Here is a 24,786-nt window from a genome sequence, read left to right on the forward strand (position 1 = left end):
AATTTTTTGGTTGCTTTGCAATAACTTCATCACAAATAACTCGTGATTCTACGTCATACAACAATTGCTCTAGTAGCATTCTATCTAAGAATTCTCCATACTCACAGTGTACAGCCGCTTCTCTTAGCCGAAGGGCGAACTTGCAAATCGGCTCTCCCTTTTCGGGCGACACCGAACGATTTTCGTTTGTATTTGCCGCAGCATTCTATGCAGCCTCCTCCACAGCTCCTCGGATTGCTCCTGCTAGCGCGTCCAACACTGTTTTTAAATCCTCCGGTGTAAGGCTCATTTTTAAAATACACTTCTGACACCACTTTTATATATGAGTGTTTATTTAATTAATGAAATAAGTTAATTGTTACATTTTAAAGTTAATGCGTCAAAGTATATCAATTGAAAGATAAAAAAGTAATAAAGAAAAAGATAAAGAATGTTGTGGCAACACAGTTCCCAGATGTATATATAAATAATTTATTGTCGTGGCGCTGCCATCTCGTTTCATACATAACAGCGACCTAGGATGTCCGATTTGGCTCATATTTGGAACAAATATTACATATAGTCCGGTAGAAGTGACATCAAAATATTTTGGAGTTGGAGGAGGGACAAGCATACGTGGCGCAGAGTCGAGTAAAGTCCTTGGAAGGATTATGTATTGAGGACTTAGAATGTAACAAATTGTCAGGAAAGAGTCCTTGTAATAATGAGTCAATAAATGAACTAAATAGAATGGGAAATAATAGGCAATTAAATAAAGACTAAAAACTTGAAAATAAAATAATTAAAAAAAATTTTAAGTTTAACGGTTTTATTAAAAACAATACTTACATGAAGTAATTATAATACTAAAGGTAGAAAATAATTAGGTAGGTCCTAAGTACTAGTCATCACACTCCTCATCAATCTAGGGCGTTCATCAGTCATTATGTAAAAGCGTTGGACGCGTCACATTTCTATTGATAGTCATAAGTAAGACCAACTGAACCTTAATCAGGTTATGATACGCCTCTCATTTTTAGAAATTTCATGCGTCCAAGGCTTTTATTTAATTGTCTGATCAGCGCCCTAGATTGATGAGGAATGTGATGACTAGTACTTTGGACCTACCTAATTATTTTCTAGCTTTTAGTATTATTATTACTTCATGTAATTATTGTTTTCCATAAAACCGTTTAACTTAAAGATGTTTTTTTTTATTTTTTTTTAAAGTTTTTTTATAAATACTCCCTCGGAATTTTGTTCTCGCGAATTTTTTTATTCCCGCGGAAAAAATCATCCTATTCTTTCCTCATAGGGAGAACAATAATTGGAGAATAGGAATTTCGAAGTCAGCTGTTTTGCCAATTGAAATTTTATTGCGCATTTCTATTTTTGTTTGATAAAATGAAAAGTTTAACTACTGTTGGGAATTTGTTTAAAATTGAGCAATAAAATATAAACAATGCACAGTATTGCATTTCATTTGGTATTGACTGAAATTATTAATGAATTGGTGCCACAGCAACATCAACAAAGGATCATAAGAAAAAGACTACACGATAACACAAATCCGCTGGAGTTGCCTGCTTTTATTCAGCAAAGCAATTGTCTAGCCGCCAAGCCGAGTTGAATTCCTCTTTCGACATACGTCATTATTCAAACTATTTGGTTGTATTCCCTTTAATTTAACAAGTGAAAAAACTCCCAAAAAGGCAGAGAAATCTCCCTTTCAATCACATTCATAATACCTATTTTTCTCCAATAACCGGGTTTCCCTTTTTCGAACATTGTTCTGAATAAGAGGAAAAGGAGAAGTGAAAAAACTCACAAGGACTTTTTAATTAGAATAAGAGGAATGGGAGAAGGGAAAAAACTCGCAAGAAATTTTTGTTTAGAATTGGGATGTATATTTACTTACATATTCATCACGTTGCGAGGCGAATGGATCACGTTGTTCATGATCCAAATATTTTTCCAAATTGAAGAATGTGTCAAAAAAGACATGTGTCATTTTGCAACGCTTCAAATCACCCAATGTAATGCAGTCACGGCGTGCAGGTTTGATCATGTCAAGCATCTGTAAATTACATAATAAATTTAATTAAGAATAGTCTCCACTCTCTAACTTAAAATATAAATTAATATGCTCTTTTCCCAACTAAAACTATATATTTGAATGCTTGATACAACAATGATGCTCCAAGAAATCGAAATCACTGTCAGAAATCGAATCACTGCAAAAACTAAATTTCGTTTACTTCATCCACCGTTCAACCACCACTTCACGTTTGAGGGGTAATGTAGGGTTTTGATCTAAACTCACACTCTGTTTTTCGATTATTGAAGCCGTTATAAGGAGCCTGAAGCTTTCGACATAGGAGCAAAGAGCTCAGTGTAACACCAATATAAAATGGCATATTGGAGTCAAGTATTCTTGTAGGGATTGGTTGTCAACACAATTAATAGATTTATATATTCTCCAACCCAATTGACAAAATCAGCTACATTAGGCAAATCCTGTCACAAATTTAATAGGAGGAGCTCGGGCGGTACCAAGTTCCTCACGGATGGAAGGGGTATAACGGTTATAGTTAATCGTGCTAGTTCCAGAAAGTTTGTTGTTGTTGTATTCACGATGAAGGCACTCTCCGATGGGGAGTTTTATCGATCTTGGTGGTCCTTTGTCGGATAAATATCCGCTACGATCCGGTAACAAGCACCATTAAGCCCGACCACCTCGGGAACGGATTATATGACCATATTAAACCTAGTCCATACCGACCGAATCGAAATATTTCTAGGTGAGAAGATTATTTGTCAAAGTTTTAAAATGTGGAATATAATCCTATCTCGGCTACCAGGTCGAAAAAGCCCTATCAGAATATTTTTTAAAACACCATCTCAGGATTCGTTTCAAAAACGCCATTTGATTGACGAGCGCCACCTATCTCACTTCAAAATGTATTGAATTTATGTTCAGATAGGGCGTTTTTTTGGCAGTCAATATAGTACTGAGCGAGACTCTGCACTTGCCAGAGTTTTTGGAGCTTATTCTTTACAAGGAAGAGTTGAATATCCACAGCGTTCCTGTCCTAGCGTTACGCAAGTCTCATGGACTCCAATAGCGGTACTCCTTCTGGCACTTTGCTTTGCTTTCATGCCGGTGTCTGCTGTCACCTAGAGCAAAATACTTCTTAAAGAACGTGAAGGGTCAATTTGAGGAAAAATCGCATACGAACAAGTTTGCTACGTGTTTTCTACTAGGTCTTCCAATCATATTGCCGAAAGTTTGAAATCCGCAGATTGCCTTAACATCAACCTTTCCAAAGCGGACATTATTTCACCAGAAGAAGTGTTCCCACGATACTACAATTAATAGAATCACCAGGAACAAAATATGCAATGCAACTTTTTACAACTAAGAACAATACCCTAGTTTGTGCGGCTTTGGGATTTAAAAGGACCACTAAGTCCATAACGGCGTGTAAACGTCATGGGAATGCAGCCCACATGAAAGATGTATACCAAGATCAGATATCGAGAACAATAAGGCATCATTCATAAGACTCCAACGCCCGGCCTGCACAACAGAGGCCATGCGCACATATTTGGAGCCAATCTCGACCTGGGCCCCATACACGTAGCTATAGTCGGCCAAACGAACCCTTGTGAACATATATAATGATGGCTATAGTAGAGGGAAGGTTACTTCATCCCGCAAAATGGTTTAATTGCGAGAGAATAGCAAAAAAAAAACCAGATAGTCTTTGAGAAAAGATGCAAGGGAGAACGGAGAACATTCGCCACTCATACAAAATGGTATTGTATATAGACTGCTCGAAGACAAATGATGGATTTAGAGTCGGTGTCTTCGGACCCATAGTCAGAATGTTGTTGCCCCTGTTAAAGTGTACGACCATTTTCGTGCGGGTTTTGTGACCTATCACATACTCCCGGAATGCGACAGTATTGTTAGAGGAAGGGAACGATTTTTGGTCTTATCATGTCAGAGTATTCGCACATACGAACCCTAAGCCAAAGGATAAAGTAGATTCTACGGGAAGTCTTCTTGGTCTAGAATCTAGAATCTAGATGGAAGGAGATAAGGGCACAACGATCTTTATCATAGCTATCCATCTATCTATGCTAAGTGAAGAAGAGTCGGCAATCGACAACTTTCAGAATTTTTGAAAAGATATAAGTCTAAGTACCTTATTGTAGGCTCCAATTCATCTTTCTGAAGGATTGGAGACATAGCTGTTTATTTCATAACAATAATTCGTTGTAATCGTACGCATCAACTGCAATATACTAAGAAATTGGTATGAGAAGGAAGGAAGAACGAGATAAAGAAGTAAACCACAAAAAAGACATATTGAAAAATAAAATTTGATAATACGCTGTCATCTTCGCTGTACGCTCTTCGAAAGGTTCTTGCTCGAAACTGTCAGTCGTTAGACGGATAAAAAGTCGGGTTGTTTCGAAGCCTGGGGTAAGCTTGAAGAGGAGCGATTGTGAGGCTGCATCCCGGATGTATTTTTCTGTGATTACTATTGAGTATTGATAACATCTTGTTTTCGGAAAATTTATTTCGAAAATATAAGTAAAGTTGCCGTTACACGAGTTAATCAAAAGTGACATTTTACCAAAATCTATCTATAGAAGTAGAACTCGTGTAAAAGCAATTATAATGCAAGTCTTACCTGGCACAGGCAATCCTCAAACGGCAAAGTCTCAATGCCAATGGATTCCATACGCTGTTGTTGCTCCTCATAGAAGTACTCCAATTCGTACATGGACAGCACACCATCACCATCGATATCCATACAACGGAACCAATACTCAATTGCGGTAGGTGAGCGCTTATCTTCTTCCGATAGTAGAAACCACACAAAATCGGTATAAGACATTTTTGGATCTTCTTCCGGCTGTTTCTTATTATCGCTACGAGTAACACAACCCGAAAAAATTCGTTCAACAATTCGTGTTGACAAGGCATGATCGCTGTGGCGTGCTAAATCTTCTTGACTGATCAGTAAATCGTGATCTTTATCCAATTCCCAAAATTTACAGTAAATTACATAAAAATGTTCATAACTAAAGAAAGCCATAATTTGATTAATATCATCCTCTTCTTCCAGCAACGTTAACACCTATAGAGAGAGAGAAGTGAAATTTGGCAACGCGAATAAATATGGAATATACTGTTAGAACGCAACGAAAAAAATACAATCAGCTTTTTTTTATAGAGGAGCAAACAAAGTTTTTTATACAAACAAAGACCTGACAATCCAGTTGTTGCAGTTGTTATAACAGCTAACGGAGAAAAAAATTAAAGGTGAGTATCTTACTTATATCGAGCATATGGAGGAGGGTTAGATTAATCGTCCTGAGGAAGCATGTGGAAAAAATGGTTGGAATATCTGGATCCAGTCTGTTTAGGTAAGAGTTTGCCGAGCCTATTGCGGCAGCTTACGCTCCTTTTCTTTGTGCTTGGTCATACATTACCTTGTCTGTGGCGGAACGTGGTTATCATTCAAGGTCTCTCTGAAGACACAATTTGGGGATCGCTGTTGATACGCGTGGAAGACGTCTCGGCCTCCAGCAGATACCTGCTAAAATGATTAACTCCGTAGATCCAAGCGCTAGAAGAACTCAAACTTCCTTATGAGGATGATATTTGAACTGCGTTGATTAGGGTGTTCCTAGATACGTAGATTAATAAGCAAGGATGATAGGGCACTATCCTGCGAGATCCTTTGTAATATTCTTCCAAATTTCGGTATCTGATTCGATGGCAGATGATTGTAGATAATTCAGGTAGATCATGGACCCACGGTGGTCAATGTTCAGGTGCATCATTAGTTCCGCCTTACTTCTTGGATAAAGAAGATGTCTGTTTTGGGGCTTATCTCGATTGGGGAAGAACCGCTGGTACTCTCTGATATGGTTAAAAATCAAGAATCAAACTGGAAAGTAAACTGTTTTCGAAAGAGTCAGTATTGAGAACAGTGCTAGAAATGCTTCGATTGTATTGCACTTTTGTAGGGCGGCATTGGCAAAAGCTGGGGGCTCTCGCAAAAGGTCGTACACTGACCTTCCGATCGTAATCAAGCCGATACTTCTCTATGGGGTGCTGATATGATGGAACAGTAAAAACGGCGAGCATTAGACAAATATTAGGGCTCGTACAACGGACAGCGCTCATTGGTATCAGCGGCGCTGAGAAAAATATATACCTGGGACCTGAGTGAAATACTGAGCATACTGGTGGGCATTGCCGGCAAGGAAGCTGCGGCGTAGGTCTTGATAACGCTTTGTGATTCGTGATCACTGGGCACTGGAGTACCAGAATTTTTTCAAACTTCGAAAATATCGCAGGAATGACGAACGATTGCTTGCTCCCTGTGCGGGCGTCAACACCTTCATTTCCAATGGGAGGATTGGAAACATAAACTCAGGACTAGTTTACTGGTTCACGGATGGGTCGCTGTTGGAAACGAAAGTAGTGGTGGATGGTTCTGTCAGAAGCTCGAAGTAAGCTGCAAACTTAAACTGTCCCATTCCTTTAGATACTTCGAAGCACGAATTAAGGATGGGGTGCTATCCAAATAAATTTCTGTTACAGCAATAAAATCTACTCGGATAGCCAAGCGGCTTGATTGCGGTGCTATCGGGGGAGGTCTGGCAGTACCTGATCTCCAATTATTTTAAGATAAGAATCGTGTAGATTTTGGGACATAGTAGTTTATCAAGCCATAGTCCTTAGGGGGCTCGAATGGGTTCAATAAACCGGACGTAGTTCATATATGCTTGGTTATTGGGAGCTAGACTGGTTACTTCACTCATGTGAATCCGTTGAGATCATCGAGCCATTTCATGAACTAGACGACGAAACTAGTTGAAGGTGGTTTGGTCTCGGCGTACTCGTACATCTGGAAGGTTTATTCAGTGTCAATTGCTCATATTCGAAATTACAACCATTGTTGCTGCTCAGCAATTTTCCTAGTTAATAAAGCAGATGTTATTTTATGGGGTATCCCAATGAACCTTCATGTATCCCACGTTGGCTTGTCCTACTAAGGCAGCTACCACTCAACCTAACCTTACCTACTGATATGTAGTGTGACTATTTGCTTTCTTAATGCTAATGCGGAGAAGGGGGGACTTTTCATGTGCAATACAGAAGCACTAGAGGCTCAAGTGTGTTCGCTGCCGACAACTGAAGTGAAAGTGTCTTAGTATTACTATTTCCATTTTTCCACGGGCCAAGTATTATATGGTTGGCCAGCAACAGAACGAGCACCACATCAGCGTACTTGGTCCGTCAGTGTATATATGTAGCATAAAATCCTTCAGGTATCCCGATGTCAGCCTAAACTCTTAAGTGGTGGCATCGTGCTTTGTATGGTTGAACAACGCCCATATTTCTATGCACAGCTTTCTGCCATCAAGGAGGGCTTCCAGTTGTATACATTTAGTCGTTTTCCAAACGTCTCCAAATCTCCTTGTTCAGACCGCTGATGAGTGCATTTGTTAGCAAATACTAAGCCTATAGTCTAAACTTCCTAAAAACCGCTACACTTCACTTTAAATATAGCTTGGGATTTTAAAACTGCACTTCATTCATGCAATATAAAAATTGAAAAAGTAGTAAATAAAGGTAATATCCAAACTCACCTCTAATAAATCGGATTTCTTTAGCTCTGATATGTTTATCCTGCCCGACCAGCATCTATTTACCGAATAGAATATTCTCGCAATCACTGTATGCACATATCTGGAATGAAACTCGGTGGCTTCTTTAAGGAACGCTAAGCCGGGATGCGTATCGACCACATCCTGTACGAGTGGCGCGAAGTCTTCGGGCAGTATGTACTGACGGAAACGTTGACCGCGCGATAGAATGTAAACAAATCGCGAGGCTGCATCATGGCAATAAACGTTCATTCTAAAAAATGTGAAATCAGAGATAAGGCATTCCTATTTCCTTTAACCTTGCGAATGGACATAGTTACTTACTGTTTCCAAAATTCGACAAATCTTTGCCGTTCCACCAATCCCGAATTACCTTGCTGACAGAATACCATAACTGGCATGCGCCAATAGAATGGCAATCCACAAATTTTCAAAATGCGCGGCAACTCATCCTTTGTTACCTGATTGTTCGGAAATGAATCGAATGCGGACAAAATGCCACGCAATGTGCGTTCGGCTGCGATTTGTGGCTGTGGTTTGCCGTGTGGGAAATAAAATCTGCACAGAAGGTAAGAACGTTATTAATATTTTTTTTCATTATGAAGTTTCCAAGGTTAGACGTCACTTACCTGGGTATGTAAGCGGTTTTGGTGTTACGAATTTCACGCTGTACCGAATTGTGTTCGGGTGGCGGCGGTGGTGTTGAATGCAATTTAACCTGTAGATAGGTCAAAATAAATTCCAAATGAGCTCAGATCGCAAATAAAAAAAAATACCGTGTGGCCCTCTCATCTCCGCTTTGATAGCCACAATATGACCATGTTTATTTGAATATTATCAACGAAAATAGAGTCATGAAAATTGTAATGACATCGAAATTCAAATGTGTTCTTCGAGAGACTTAAGGAACTTTAGCGCATTACTGACTGGGCGTGCCAATAAAAAAATGTTGGTGTGCTATACGAGCTTTGTGCAAATTTAGTTCAACGCACAGAAACTCAGGGGTTTTGATTGTAAGGTCTTGATAGGCGAATGCATGAGGATGTTTCCAACAAGAATACGAAGAATATAGTAAAGATACACATACGGTTCATAGCCATGTCATCTGTCTGAGACCTATAATGAAAGGGTGCTGAAGGACCAGCTCTCTAAAAATAAAAAGCTATCGCTATATCTATGTACGATTTCGAATCTAGTAATCAAGTATTATAAGGAGCGTATCATATGCCCTTTTATACGAATAAGTTAGTTGCTCTGGCCTAAAAACTATTTCTATATAATTCTGCTAGTGGCAGCAAATGGTAAAGAAAGGCTCTACGGTATTAGAGAAGAAGTCGAGGACGACTTGGTGCAGCTTGCGTTGCTGATTATCTCCAGTTATCGCAAATAAGAAACGACTAACAGCCTTTATTGGGTCCGGCTAATCATATGAAAGGCTGAGCTTTAGCTAATAAGAAACCACGGTCCTCCATTGAGAGATACAACTAGCTCTCTTTTGAAACAAGCGGCTGGCTATATTCATAAATGAGCATAGGCTGTGCGACTTGAGCCATGTGGATAAAAAGTCATGTGCATAAAAGTTTCATCGAGGCTACCAATACGCAAAACCAAATTGTTTGGCGGTAAACACAGCTCTAGCGCCCATCATGTGGGCTGTTTAATATTCCAATATCGACTTGGACCACCATTTTGCGGCACATATGATGCTGGCGCTCACGTCTGAAGGCAGCGAAGAAGATACAAATAGGATACAAAGGATATTCCGCATAAATTAATAAATCGTTTTAACCAGTGATCTTCAAACTTTTTAAAGTCGCGACTCAAAACAGATTTCCAAAAAATTTGGCGATTCATCATGTTATTAAAACTACCTGGGGTCCTAACATTCGTCGACCTCGTTATTTCTTCAAAACTTTTGTGGTACCTCGGAGTATCCGCCCCAGGGCATCCCGTCGTCTGCGACTTCTGCGGTCATTCTTCTCATATTTTTATTCAAACAAAGGAAATGAAAGCCGCGGCCTACAGTTTGAAAACCCACTGGTTTAAACTACAAAGCTGGTTCAGTATAAGAAAGACAGGCACTGGTTTATTGCGAACGGTCTAAATTAGATAAATATAGCCCAAAACAATTATGTCTATTTTTATGTACTTAACTACATATATACCCTGCTGGGAAAATCAGCTAATCTGAAAAATTTACCCCTACAGTTCGTCAATTATTTCTGATTTATTATTCCGTCGCAGAAATTAGTTAATGTTTTCATACTTTTTAAAGTTTGATGGACATTTTTGTTAAACAAAACAATATAAATAAAATAATTAAAAAAAAAAGTTTAAGTTAAACGGTTTTATTGAAAACAATACTTACATTAAGTAATAATAATACTAAAAGCTAGAAAATAATTAGGTAGGTTCTAGGTACTAGTCATCACATCCCTCATCAATCTAGGTCGTTGATCGGACAATTAAATAAAACCGTTGGGCGCGTGAAATTTCTATAAATGTGAGGCGTAGCATAACCTGATTAAGGTTCAGTTGGTCTTACTTATGACTATCAATAGAAATGTGACGCGTCCAACGCTTTTATTTAATTGTCTGATGAACGCCCTAGATTGATGAGGAGTGTGTTGAGTAGTACCTAGGACCTACCTAATTATTTTCTAGCTTTTAGTATTATTATTACTTCATGTAAGTATTGTTTTCAACAAAACCGTTTAACTTAAACATTTTTTTAATTATTTTATTTTCAAGTTTTTAGTCTTTATTTAATTGCCTATTATTTCTCATTCTATTTATTTCATTTAGTGACTTATTATTACAAGGACTCTTTCCTGACAATTTGTTATAATCTAAGTCGTCAATACATAATCCTTCCAAAGATTTTATTCGACTCAGCGCCACGTATGCTTGTCCCTCCTCGAACACCAAAGTATTTTGATGTCACTTCTGCCGGACTTGTTCCAAACATGAGCCATAAAGCGATTTATATTTCCGTATGTAATATGTATTCCAAATATGAGCCAAGTTGGACCACAAACCCGACTTTTTTTAATATATCGATCCCTGCGCCACTTGGCGGCGATTTTTTTCATAGGTCGCTTTCTATTCATGTATGTATTATGTGTTCCAAATATGAGCCAAATCGGACCACAAATATATTTTTTGAAATATTTCGATCCATGCGCCTGTCGGAGTTTTTTTTTCTAATTATTGCATTGTCATGGGTTCTGAACTATATTCCAAGTTTCAAGCTTGTAGCTTATCGGGAAGTTACTTAAATTTTAATTACAAAATTCGTAAACAAGGGCCGACCGACCGGCTGGCCAGCCGCTACACAGAGTCAAGCTAAATAAAGCCGTTTACAAATATCAACATTGAAGTGCTGCTAGAAAGAATTAAATTTTGATATTCAAACATCCTTAAAAATTATGTTACTCCTCCAGTCACAAGTCTACAATCACGCAATAAAGGTGGTCCCGGTTGTCCGCCGTGGTGTGGTGGTAGCCCCGCCAACCGCGCTGAAGATTCCTGTTCAAGTCCCGGGCAAAGTAGCATCAAAATTTAGAAACATGTTTTTTCAGTTAGAAAAAGAGTTTTTCCAAGCGGGGTCGCCCCTGCAGTGATTTGGCTAACACCCCGAGTGTATTTCTGTCATGAAAACCCTTTCAGTGAAAATTCATCTACCTCGCAGCTGCCTTTCGGAGTCGGCATAAAACATGTAGGTCCCGTCCCGTCAATTTGTAGGGAAAATTAAAAGGAGCACGACGCAAATGGTAAGAGAAGCTTGACTTAAATCTCCTCGGAGGTAAATCGCGCCAATTGATTATTTTTTTTTTCTTTTTTTTTATTTAAAGGTAGTCCCATTTCCGCCAGGGCATGATGATGTTTATGATTATGGAGCCAACAAATAATATTCAAAATACTTTTAAATTGTTTACATATTTTTGCCACTTGTTTGAATCAACAAAAGATAATTTCGCGACAATGAAAAAATATATTAACACATACATATGTTAAAATATGTATGTGTAAATGTTTAAACAAATTAAATAAATTATTGCGTTTATCATAATGCCGTCTTCTTCAGCTTTCGAAGCCGACAATAAAACATACTTTTCGAAGTAATGCGGTCTTCTTTGTTGGAAAGTTGGCAATAAAGTTTTTCTAACCTTAGCATACATTTTTCAAACATTCTTCTGCGGACGGTCGAGAGAATGTTAAGAAACACATCGCTAAATTGTGCTGTGTGTAATTTGACGAAACTTTGCTCGGAAATGGAGATAAGCAGATGCCTTAGTTTGTGGATAACAATTGATAATTGAAAGAGTGGGTTTGTGCTCATTTTTCTTTTTGAAATGTTTTGAAACTGATTTAGGCTATGGGGAACGGTGGCATTGGATCTAAAATAAATGTGAATAGTAGCTGTCATTCATTCATTCTATGTGGCGGAAATGCTGTAATCACATCCTTTAATTGTGATGTAGGCTATCCTGGTGCTCAGAAAAGGTTGTTCACATCCCTTAATACTTGTATTAAAATTTTGGAACTGTTTAATGTATCTGGTTTTATCCCAAGCATTAGATCTGATGCAGCGAATTATTTATGCTTAGAAGAGAATGGTAATGGAACACAAGGTGGAGTTGCCTTGCAATCGGATGCCATTATTCTTAAAATGGTAGGAGGATTGGTAGACTCCGTACCTTACAAAGACAAGACCTTGTGATTGTATTTTGGTACCAAAGTATTTAGGCAGGGAGCATCGAGCCGATAGTAGGGTCACTGATCATACAATTAGATCCGTGTGTTTTAACATCGTGAGGTTGAGCCTAAAGAGGCAGGTACTGACGTTAAAAGCATATTTATTACTTGTATTTCTCAACTCAGTGGAGGCCTCCCCTTTTTCTGCTGCCATGACTCTAAGGCAAAAATCTGGAGAAGTATGATGAGAGAACTAGTTTAGGTCTTTGAGCGACGAAAATTGCCCACTTAGTCCAAAGGAGCAATTCTTGGCAAATTGATTTTTTGTTGGATTTCCAAGCGGAAAACGTTAATAAGATGCGCCGTGTGCGCAGGGCACTTCGGGAACAAAGTTGTGAGATATTTCGAGCTGCAATTAGAAGTTTTATGGCCAGGCTTTAAATGTGGGTAGAAAGCAGTTCTAAAACGAAAATGCTATATGAATACCAACGATAGTTCGCCATGAATCATCAACAGTATCGGTTACGCCGTGGATAGATTACAAACGTTTCCACCACAGTTGGGTCTATATAAGGTCTATCCAAGGGTTGCTACTTCATTATAGTCCTATTTAATAATGCCACGTTCTATTTCCCAGATTGGCCGTATCGACTAAGCAGGGCGAAGAACTTTACAACAACAACATAGATTGCAAACACTAGAGTTACGAGTTTTGCAATAAACTGTAGCCTCACGAGACAGTGATCATAGTGAGATATGTTCAAATAAAAGTGGTTAAGTTTCAATTGTTTTTGCCTGAACCGTATATTAACAGTTTTATAAACTTAAAACTCTTTTAAATTTCAACATGATTTTTCCTCAATTGCAGAAGCATTTGTTTCATTTCTAGCTTGCATATGAACATTTTCTAAATAATAAAAAAAAAATCTACTTTTAAACAAATAAAGACTTAACTAAAAGATTGGCAGAATATTTGTGGTTAATTAATTTAATATGAAAGTAACATACATACATATCGTTAGCTTAATGTGAAAATGTGCTAAGTCACTTTTTACGAATTTTACAGGAGACGAAAAAAACTGAATAATTTTTGAAATAAACTTTTTTTCAAAACTGCGAATAAGGATACCTTGGTTGCAATACTTTTGAGTGTAGAAGCTTTGAAAAAGATAAATAAAAATCATATATGTTAACCCAGTAGCTATTTTATGACTTTTTTTCTCCTGACTTAGCACTTTTTACTCAATATGATTTAATGATTGAAATATAACACTAAAACTATATATTTCACAAAAAATACTATTTGTCAAACTATTTCTAACTATTGGCGACTACCGTGGTGTGATGGTAGCGTGCTCCGCCTACCACACCGAATGCCCTGGGTTCACACCCCGGGCAAAGCAACATCAAAATTTTAGAAATAAGGTTTTTCAATTAGAATAAAATTTTTCTAAGCGGGGTCGCCCCTCGGCAGTGTTTGGCAAGCGATCCGAGTGTATTTCTGCCATGCAAAAGCTTTCAGTGAAAACTCATCTGCCTTGCAGATGCCGTTCGGAGTCGGCATAAAACAAGTAGGTCCCGTCCCGCCAATTTGTAGGAAAAATTAAAAAGGAGCCCAACGCAAATTGGAAGAGAAGCTCGGCCTAAAATCTCTTCGGAGGTTATCGTGCCTTATATTTATTTATCATAATTTTCTGCGGCCACCGTGGTGTGATGGTAGCGTGCTCCGCCTACCACACCGAATGCCCTGGGTTCACACCCCGGGCAAAGCAACATCAAAATTTTAGAAATAAGGTTTTTCAATTAGAATAAAATTTTTCTAAGCGGGGTCGCCCCTCGGCAGTGTTTGGCAAGCGATCCGAGTGTATTTCTGCCATGCAAAAGCTTTCAGTGAAAACTCATCTGCCTTGCAGATGCCGTTCGGAGTCGGCATAAAACAAGTAGGTCCCGTCCCGCCAATTTGTAGGAAAAATTAAAAAAAGGAGCACGACGTAAATTGGAAGACAAGCGCGTCCTAAAATCTCTTCAGAGGTTATCGCGCCTTACATTTATTTATTTATTTTATTTCTAACGGTTCTGATCTGGACTCTTTTTCCGGATAGTGCGCAGACAATAATTTATTTTTAAATTCAAGCAAATGCTGTGTTGTGTCTTATTCCATAAAGACAACTGCCACATACTTTACCTACCAACTAAATTCTAAACCTCTTAATCGTTGTCAAGAGAGTAAAGACTTGGGTGTAATTTTTGACTCCAAACTCTCTTTTTCTAGTCACATTGATTTCGCTGTTTCAGAATTTGGTGCAATGGTTGGGTTCAGTAGATGTAACACCAGTAACTTTAAGGATCCTGTGACGTTGAAGGCAATTTATATATCTTTGATCAGAAGTGGTCTTGAATATTGCTCAATAATATTGAATTCTTTTCTATGAATCTAACTCCTATAAAATTGAGAAAGTTCAAAAAATTAAAAAAAAAAAAAACGCTTTACGTATGCTTCACTGGCCAGACGGCCTCCTATCATATACCAGCAGTCACAAATTGCTTGGTCTTCAGGCTTTGCATGACAGAAGAACTTTTATCTCACTCATGCTTGCCTATAATGTAATAAACACGAATTGCTCTGATTTGTCTACTTTCTTCATTCCATATATTCCACTGCGTGATCTTCGGCATAATAGATTATTTATCTAAATAAGTAATAAAACGAATTATGCTATGAATGAACCTATAACTAGGACTATACATCTAGCAAATTGATTTAGTAGTGTTATTAATTTTAATAACAGCTTATATAAGTTAAGCTTGAATTATTTTCTATTTTTAACTAGTCTGTAAGAAAGCATGTAGTTATCGACATGTAAGAATTGAAGTAGATTATAGTTAGTACAAAACATTTATCAAACACCAAAGGCAGGTCTCACCCTCTCAAGAGGTTGCCAGCATAATATATAGCTCCTCCAACAAAATGTATGTATGTATGTATGTATGCATGGTTTAATGTGGTCATATAAATCGTTCCCGAGATGGTCGGGCTAGTACCTTAATAGTGCTTTGTTACCGGAACGTACGGGATCTATATCCGGCAAAGGGCTATCAACATCGGTAACACTCCCCAAAGCCTTCGGGGAGTGTCTTTATCGTTAATACAAAACAACAACAAAGCATGTACTTTTAGACTGAATGAATTTAATAAATAAATAAAATGCGCGCACAAAGAAATGACTAGTAATCAGATTGATATTATTGACAGGTTGACTTAGCACATTTTTTTTAACAGCTAACGACTTAGCACATTTACACATCATTGCCCACAGCACGCAAAAATGAAAAATTTAAATATATTTTTTTTTGTGATCGATGTATTTTGAATTCAGTTTTAAAACTGCATTAAAATACAATTTTTCAAAAAAAGTCACTTAGCACATTTTCACATTAAGCTAACGATATGTATGTATGTAGGTATTTACTTTGAAACGTCACAACTAAAAATATTGTGAAAATACAAAAACAACAAAATACATTTTAAATTTACTCGCAAACAAAAGTACGACCGCTATCAATTGAGGAGTAAAGAAACAAATAGCGTAAATAATGGGCGTACAAACCTACACACATAAATATGTATATTATACATTGTATAAATAAACCAATAGCCAAAAATATATATTCTAAAAACGATAAAGAAAATTTCGATTGAGTGATTTTTCGCAGAGTACCATAGACAGGAATTGGGAAGGGGTTCAGCCAAATTGTTTATTATACGTTTGAGGTAGACCCTGTTCTGTAGCTAGTTATTTAACCACTCCGCTAGATGGGTCTCCTAAGTATTATCTAAGCGAGGATAAGCGTTTTATGCACAATTAATATTAATGCACAACATTTTAATTTCACGACGTACTCCGCTGCTACTAAATTTCTTAATGGTAGTGAAAAGTTATTTTTACTTAATTATTTCTACCAACGAAGGATATTTGCAAATAACGTTTTGAGCGGCAAAATCGTAACTTTTGAGGAGAGAAAAAAACAATCATCTTGCTAGAGATCGAGCTTTCTTTAAAATACTTTTCCATGTTAACTGTATGGAATAAATTTTTGGAGATATATTTGGCGTTTTCTTCTTATTTTCTCGTAACATGTTTTTTTGTTATCTTGCCTATTATCAAAATAATTCTTCCTTTTTGACCCTCTATTGCGCTTAGCAATAACTTTCCTTAAATAGGCATTCTCTCGTTGTAATTTTAATTAAAAAAATTCAATAAAATTAACAAAGTTGATCCACCAAGTTACCCAAAAAATGTGCTGATTTTTTCAAAAATTCATATTTTCTGTTTGACTAGAAGAAAAAGCTTGAAAAATCACAAAAGTCTTTTTCGAATGCTATAAAAACTGCTTTGATGATGCGAAATTCAGCTCGCTTGGTTGATTGGTAGCTGTTCCGCCCGGATACCAAAAAAGATCCGAGCCTGAGTAACGCACGGGGCGCCGTTTTGATGCACATTTCTCCTGGAACCAATTGCTACTGATTAAGTATGGCTAGTCAGTACTCCTTTCGAACCATTTGGTGCGGACAATGGACCTGCTGATATCTTTTACAGAGCATTTATCTGCTTCCTTTAATTATGGGAGTAGATAACTGCCCATAGTTAAGAACATAGTGTGTGCTAGAGCTGGGCATACACACAGGTAGTGCCCGATTGTTGCCTCGAGTTGTGGCAACCACCCCTAATAAACCTGCGAGAAACACGAACACAGAACGTGCCCAACCGTCTCATCCTTCAGCTCACACTTAACTCCTATATACATTGTGCTTTATTTTTCTTATGGGGTTACCCCTCCGAGCTTAAGCTTAATCCAATTAGGGACCTTATATTTTCTAGTAAATAATACTCGATCGGGTTTTTTCCGTTGGCGGTTAATCCGACTCCAGATGCCCAGACATGTACATTATATATGTGGCACGTAACTACATTGACATTACAGATCTTCACAAAACTTTCGATACCAAAGTCAAGTAAAACGCGGCCCGGCCCGATTTAACGAGATTTGGCAAGATCATTGTTTCTTTGACAGTTACTGTTTTATAGCTTCTTACCGAAATCGATATTTGCATATGTATGAGTAGTATACTTCAGCTTTCATATCAGTTAACGTTCCTGATATTTTCGTATCCCGATTATATATATGTATATGAGCGCACACAGCTGGGTATATTATATTCGGCTTCGCCCGAACTTAGACTTCCTGGTTTAAAATAAATTTGGAATAGTTAAAAAGTTAAATTTTGCATTCGGATTGTTATTAAAGCTTGTACTTCCGTTGTTATCCCTTTCGACCATATCGGAACAATTTTCAACGGGCTAGATAATCTAGTCCAAATGGTAGAAACGCGCCAATATATATAACATTCGGCGGTGACAATCGGAAACTAACAATAATCAGCTGCGTTTTTCGTGCACCTCTTATATGGTGCCTAATTTGGCAAGTTTGATGTTCGAGCTATGTAAGAGATCAATATTTGTGGAAATCTGCAAGAAAACAGGTTTTGCAAAAAAAATAGCGTTGTAGAGGAAAAAATATGACGAATAGTTTCGAAACTAGAAAAGTTTGCAAGTTATGATTCCACTTTGAGCACAAAACTTTGTTTTTGATATTTTTCGTAAAAACAAAGTCTGATCTGAAATTTAACACATCTACCCTACGTAATTTTTTTATGTCAGGGAAGTTTTTTTGTTAAGAGTCTTATTAAGTGTCAACTAAAAAACTGTAACGTTCTAATTTTTGTCCTGGACGCAAGCTCTTTATTATGTCCTACTTCCATATGTAAATCTTTAAATTTAATGGTATCTGCCTTTATAACATTATACCAGAGTCTAACTTCGCGAATCACATGGTCGAAAATTAATGTTCCCTAGCAGAAATCAATAAACCAGTTAGGGTCCTTCACATACAAGCAAAAGGCCGCCGTCTCAACGTACTCGAAAACATGGAAATCTACAAACAGAAAACATTCGACGGTAGAATAATAACCGAACAGATAAACACAATTTCTGACACAATATTTGAGCCTTTAAAACTTGTTTATAAGAAACAAAGTAATCACACAGGTACTACAGACAAACACAACAACAAATAAACACAAAACATTAAACTCACTAACGCAAAAAATCCACAAAGAAGGTCAAACGACTAGAATTACTAACTTTTACCTGCCTCAGTCAGCCACACAAATCGATCAGTAAAAACCACCCTCGGTTCTGAATGAACACACAGCACATACACACAATTATACACAAACATCGATTATGACAATACCTTATCATGTACCTACGAACTATAAATACAAGACAAACGACAACAACAGATCAGAACGAAAATCGACACTGATGATGGCTACTACTACTTTTCAGTAAAACTTTGAAATATTTACCTTCGTTCTGCATCAAAAAAAAGTACTTGATTCCTTTCTTATATCAGCCAAATTGTTTAAACAAAAGTAACATTTTTACCAAAAACTTCGTGTGTGTGATTGTTCGGTGTCAACTGTGCGAGCAAATTACTTTAGAGTGAGGCATGATGCGACACATACGTATATACACATAGCATTCGCTGCGTTATTTAACTTCGGCCGTAGGTTTATAGGTATGTGTTTGTTTTCATATCAGCTTGACATACATATGTATGTACATACACAAATAATAATAAATGGTTAAGAATGCATACATCTCTCGAAAAATACTCTTTCGTTAAAAATATTGACCATTTCCTTAAAATTCTTAAACAAAAGTTTTATTTTTTGGTATTTTTGCATGTATCACTATGTTGTTGTTGTTGTAGCGATTAGGTTACTCCCCGAAGGCTTTGGGGAGTGTTATCGATGTGATGGTCCTTTGTCGGATACAGATCCGATACGCTCCGGTAACACAGCACCATTAAGGTGCTGGCCCGACCATCTCGGGAACGATTTATATGGCCACATTAAACCTTCAGGCCATCCCTCCCTCCCCACCCCAAGTTCCATGAGGAGCTTGGGGTTGCCAGAGCCTCGTCTGTTAGTGAAACGGGATTCGCCGCTCGAAGGTGAGGTTGACAATTGGGTTGGAGAAGCTATATATTGCGCTACACAACCCCTTGAATCCCCATGCATGCATGTATCACTATCACTACGTAGTATAAAACAGAGTCGCTTTTTCTGCCCTATGTCCATTTGAATGCTCAAACCTTTAAAATTACGCAACGGATTTTGATGCGCTTTTTTTTTTAGTAGATAGAGTGATTTAAGGGGAAGGTTTATATGTATAATAACATCCATTAAATAGTGGAGAAATGCTGTTATTTTTGAAGTTTCTAATGTGATGTATATGTATAAAAGAAATTGATGTTAGTTACACTATTTATACTCAAGAACGGATGAACAGATTTGGCTGAAAATTAGTGGAGGGGTAGCTTAGAACCAGGAGACAGACATAGGATAGTTTTTATCCCGTTCTGGCTAGGGTCTTGAGATCAAAACGTGGGCTTGGGTAATCCTGGGATATGTTTGTCCAATATGGGTATCAAATGTAAGCTGTTTATGAGTACTTTGATACGGGGTATTTTTCGTACCCGTGGGTGACTCGGGTCTCGAGATATAGGCCAAAACGTGGACGCGGGTACCCCTAGAATGTGTTTACAGAATATGGATAACAAATAAAAGCTGCTGATGAGTGCTTCAGTACAGGGTAGTTTTCATACCTATTGGTGACTAGGGTCTCGAGATCGAGGCCAGAACGTGGACCCGGGTACCCCTGGAAAGTGGTAATACAACATGGATAACAAATGAAAGTTGTTGAGTGCTTTAGTACATGATAATTTTCATACCTATTTATTTGTGACTAGGGTCTCGAGATATAGGCCAAAACGTGGATCAGGCTAGCACTAGAATGTGTTTTTACGTTATGGGTATCAAATTGAAGCTGTTGATGTGTGCTTTAGTACAGAGTAATCGTTATACCCCTGGGTGACTAGGGTCTCGAGATATAGGCCAAAACGTGGACGCGGGTGCTCCTAGAATGTGTTTATAGAATATGGATAACAAATGAAAGCTGTTGATGAGAGCTTTAGTACAGGGAAGTTTTCATACCTATTGGTGACTATGGTCTCGAAATATAGGCCAAAACGTGGACCAGGGTAACACTACGATGTGGTTTTACATTATGGGTATCAAATTGAAGCTGTTGATGTGTGCTTTAGTACAGAGTAATCTGTATACCCCTGGGTGACTAGGGTCTCGAGATATAGGCCAAAACCTGGACCCGGATACCCCTAGAATGTGTCTGTAATATGGATATCAAATGAAAGCTGTTGCTGAGAGATTTAAAGTAATTTTCATTGTGATATTCGACTTAGAGACTCAGAGTGGGACTGGGACTCGGAATGGGACTGGAACAAAATACATACCACCCTCTGGCATTGGCAATAAGTGATGAAGAAGAATGGGAAAAACTTCAGAGAAGAGAAAAGACGGAAGGAGACTGACAAAGAGATAGAGTGAGACGAAGATAGAGATAGATGAAGCGAAAAAGACGGAGGGAGGAGAGAATAAAAGGATTAAGAAAAAGTGAAGAGGGGGGAGGGCAGGGCTAGACGGAAAAAGCTTATTAAAATGTATGCAGATAGACCAAATTTAGGGCAGAACAATGTCTGACGGGTCTGCTAGTAAGTCTATAAATTCAAGAAATATGTGTGAGCTGGTGTGGGAGAATATTAAAGTGTAAACGTTGTCCTTCATCATTCAAGGCCGAGAAGTTATGCGCCGTACATTAAGAACGAATCATAACAGTTCATATATGAGAGAGGTTAAATTCCCTCTAATCACCTTCCCAGCGGCTACGCCACCGCTAAGACTATTTACAGTTATATTCATAAATACACGTGGCCTTTAAAAAAAAACAAAAAAATTAATGTAAGGCGCGATAACCTCCGAAGAGATCTAAGGCCGAGGTTCTCTTCCAATTTGCGTCGTGCTCCTCTTGATTTTCCCTACAAATTGGCCGGACGGGACCTACATGCTTTATGCCGACTCCGAACGGCATCTGCAAGGCAGATGAGTTTTCACTGAGAGCTTTTCATGGCAGAAATACACCCGGAGCGCTTGCCAAACACTGCCGAGGGGCGACCCCGCTTAGAAAAATTTTCCTCTAATTGAAAAACCTTATTTCTAAAAATTTTGATGTTGCTTTGCCCGGGAGTTGAACCCAGGGCATACGGTGTGATAGGCGGAGCACGCTACCATCACACCACGGTGGCCTTTACTATATATAAAAGACAGAAATCTGCGTGGGAGGTGTTGTGGGTGTTTACTATTGACTGGCGATCGTTTAATGCTGATGGTGATGACTTATATAGAGAAATTACAAAACTTTGTACTGTACTAGAAAAATTTTGATAAAACAAATTTGCAATAAATCAAATGTAAATAAATTTCTTTAAGTGGTGCATGCTTACATACAGGTTTCAATTTATTTTTACAAAGAGGCTGGGAAATAACTGTGACAAAGAAAACAGTTTTTAGATACTAAGAATTGAATTTTAAAAGTAGAAGTCATTAATAACTGACGTAATATGAAAACAGTAACGGTGTAGAAATCATTCATCAACCGTTTTTCGAACGCAGTAGGACTTCTTTATTATAACGCTAGCAGAGGCTGTCGATGGTAATAACTACCTGAGAGTATTTTCATACACTTGTTTGTTGTAACGAATAATCTTTCCATTTACCTTGTTCTGAATTTTTTTTTTAGTGATCGGTACAACGATCCGGAAAACTTTTATCTTGTATATTATTTTGATCATCTCTTCTAATAATGCCAACGTCCATCAGGCATGCTTAACCAACGAAGCGATATCATTTCGTTACGATAATCAACGTTAATAAACGAAACAAAGTCATTTCGTTTCGTTTATTATTATATTCGTCAAATTAACTTAAATTAACTTTAATTTGACGTTCTTAACGTTAATAATTTTTACTCCTGGAGATAAGACTTTACTTCTTTAATTTTATATTTGCTTGAAAACTCATTGTATTTATTATAATTTTTAATTATATATTTAATATCTGATGATATTATATGATATCATACTGATCTTCATCTGATCTGGTTACGATGTGCACCTCATCTATGATGTGGTTTATATTAAGCTCTGGTACTCTACATATGAAATAATCGTTATCGGCAATTCCTGGTCCAAAGTAACCTTTGTAGGCAAGATTGAATCTAGGTAATCCCACTTTCATCTTATTTGAGGAAATTTTGTCGCCAGATGATCGCCTGCTAAACATGTGCATATAAATTAATACTTGTAACAGGATTCGCATCGCATTGCTGAGGCTATCAATTGGGTTATAGAAGCCATGAAGCCCGAGCGCATTAGTTGGTTTCGCAAAATTTTTGTGAGCAAGCCAACCCTAGAGATGTCGACATATCGAAACGCTTTCGAGATCGAACAAAAGATAATGAATTGCTATGCGGTCTCTTCTTAATGGTCTTTATTAAGATACAGTGTGTTTTGAAAATCTGTGTTCTTTGCCCAGTCCACAAAAAGGGGTATACAGCAAACTGCACCAACTATCGCGGAATCAGCTTTTTTAATATCGCATCAGTCGGCTTCAGACCTGGTAAATCTACCATCGACCAGATTTTCACAATGCGCCAAATCATGGAAAAAACCCGCGATAAAATAATCGACACACATCACCTCTTCGCCGATTTTAAGTCGTTCCCGTCCTGCTATATGGTGCAGAAGCATGGACCATGCCAACATCAGATGAAAGGCTCTGGGAGTGTTCGAGATAAAAGTTCTTCGAAAGATTTATAAACCTCTACGCGTTGGCGATGGCGAGTACCGAAGAAGGTTTAACGATGAGCTGTACGAGCTCTACGCAGACATCAACATAGTCCAGCGGATTAAAACGCAGCGACTGCGCTGGCTAGGCCATGTTATGCGAATGAAAGATGACACTCCGACCAAGAAAGTGTTTCTATCGCCTATGGAAGCACAGGTAGGGCGGCCCCCACTCCGCTGGAAGGACTAGGTGGAAAACGATTTAAACTGCCTTGGTGTGACTAATTAGCGCCGGTTGGCAGAGAGAAGCCACGGTTAAGCGCCAATTAAGTAAGTTAAGTGTTGTGAAAGTATGGTCCGACATAGACTTACCACGTTAGAAGCCACGCTCAAGAGGTCGACACGCCTCTTTTACAGAATACGCTAGATAAAATATTATGATATATCATAATAAAGGAATGACTTCACTATAAGTGGCACGGGATAATTTTTCTTATAAACCTTAAAGCGCCTTAAACTATTCCCCTTTATTTGAAATGCTGAAACGACAGTACATCATGACACGATGAGTAGTTGTTGTTAAGCCAGGATATTAGGTTAGGTTAAACTGACCGATCCGTGAGAGCCTCACATAGACTAAATAAGGCCAAACAGTTTGCTCAACGACAAAACTGAAAAAACTGTATCAGAAACAATGTTATAAAATAACTCCTTACTCTTGGCAAATACTCGAAGCACTGTAGGACCTTGCTACTTGCTGCTTCATGATCTGATAGCTGTGCCACTCCCCAGTAGAGAAAACCTCATGTTCGAAACCGGCGCGCTTCTAGTTCATTAAGAACCACTACTAGTTAGCCCTTTATCTCTTTTACATGCTTTTAACTATCGAATTTAAAGTGACGAAGTCCCAGGCCCTGGAATTTGTTCCCGCTGCATTACTTTTCTGTAGTTTCGAGCTTGATACAAATTTCCCCTTTAGAACTTGATATTTTATTGGCACCTTTCCGATAGTTCTGAACTAGTGTAAAAATTGCAATTTAGATTTATTTTTTTTGTTGGTACTATTTCGTTGGTTTCGAACATGACCGATATTCAGCATGCTGCTTGTAACACGATTATATCTCATTTTTCGATAGTACCGAATCACTCCGTAAATATCTGTATTGGAAATATCAAAATATTTCAGCTTAGCCATTTTTCCACAGATTATATTATGTATAGCATAGTATTGTAACGAATTTAGGGAAACTCTTCTTATTTTACACATTGTACTAACGTTCTTATCGCTAAATTGCTGAATAAATAACTCCAATATGCAATAATGCAAAATGGTCTTTATTAGACTACTTTGAAAGTACTTCACAATAACATTTATACTTCGCAACCAATAGGGTGCTTAAATCAAACTGATTACTGACTACTCAGTTTGCTCTGCTTTTATACTTTCTGTTGCCTTGTGTACACGTTTCTCCTTCTAGAATATTCTATTTGGTTACCAGCTATATGCCGGTGTATTTGTAGTTTATAGCCTCTAGCATAGGCATATGCGTGTGTATATGTGAGTACTACTTCGGCTGATGATTA

The 24,786-nt window shown here is 37.9% G+C and overlaps 1 protein-coding gene across 1 annotated transcript in view; it reads right to left on the bottom strand.

Moving 5' to 3' along the window:
* Positions 1–24,786, bottom strand: part of LOC137236575 (serine-rich adhesin for platelets) — a 51,020-nt gene that overhangs the window by 16,147 nt on the left and 10,087 nt on the right. Inside the window, exons 3-7 of the mRNA XM_067759335.1 lie at positions 8,307–8,395; positions 8,002–8,235; positions 7,660–7,930; positions 4,683–5,132; positions 1,898–2,056 (exon numbers count right to left, since the gene is read on the bottom strand). Of these exons, the coding sequence (XP_067615436.1) occupies positions 1,898–2,056; positions 4,683–5,132; positions 7,660–7,930; positions 8,002–8,235; positions 8,307–8,395 (1,203 nt within the window). The remainder of the gene's footprint in view (positions 1–1,897; positions 2,057–4,682; positions 5,133–7,659; positions 7,931–8,001; positions 8,236–8,306; positions 8,396–24,786) is intronic.

The sequence above is a fragment of the Eurosta solidaginis genome, chromosome 1 (assembly GCF_040869045.1).
Source record: "Eurosta solidaginis isolate ZX-2024a chromosome 1, ASM4086904v1, whole genome shotgun sequence".
Lineage (NCBI taxonomy): Eukaryota > Metazoa > Arthropoda > Insecta > Diptera > Tephritidae > Eurosta > Eurosta solidaginis.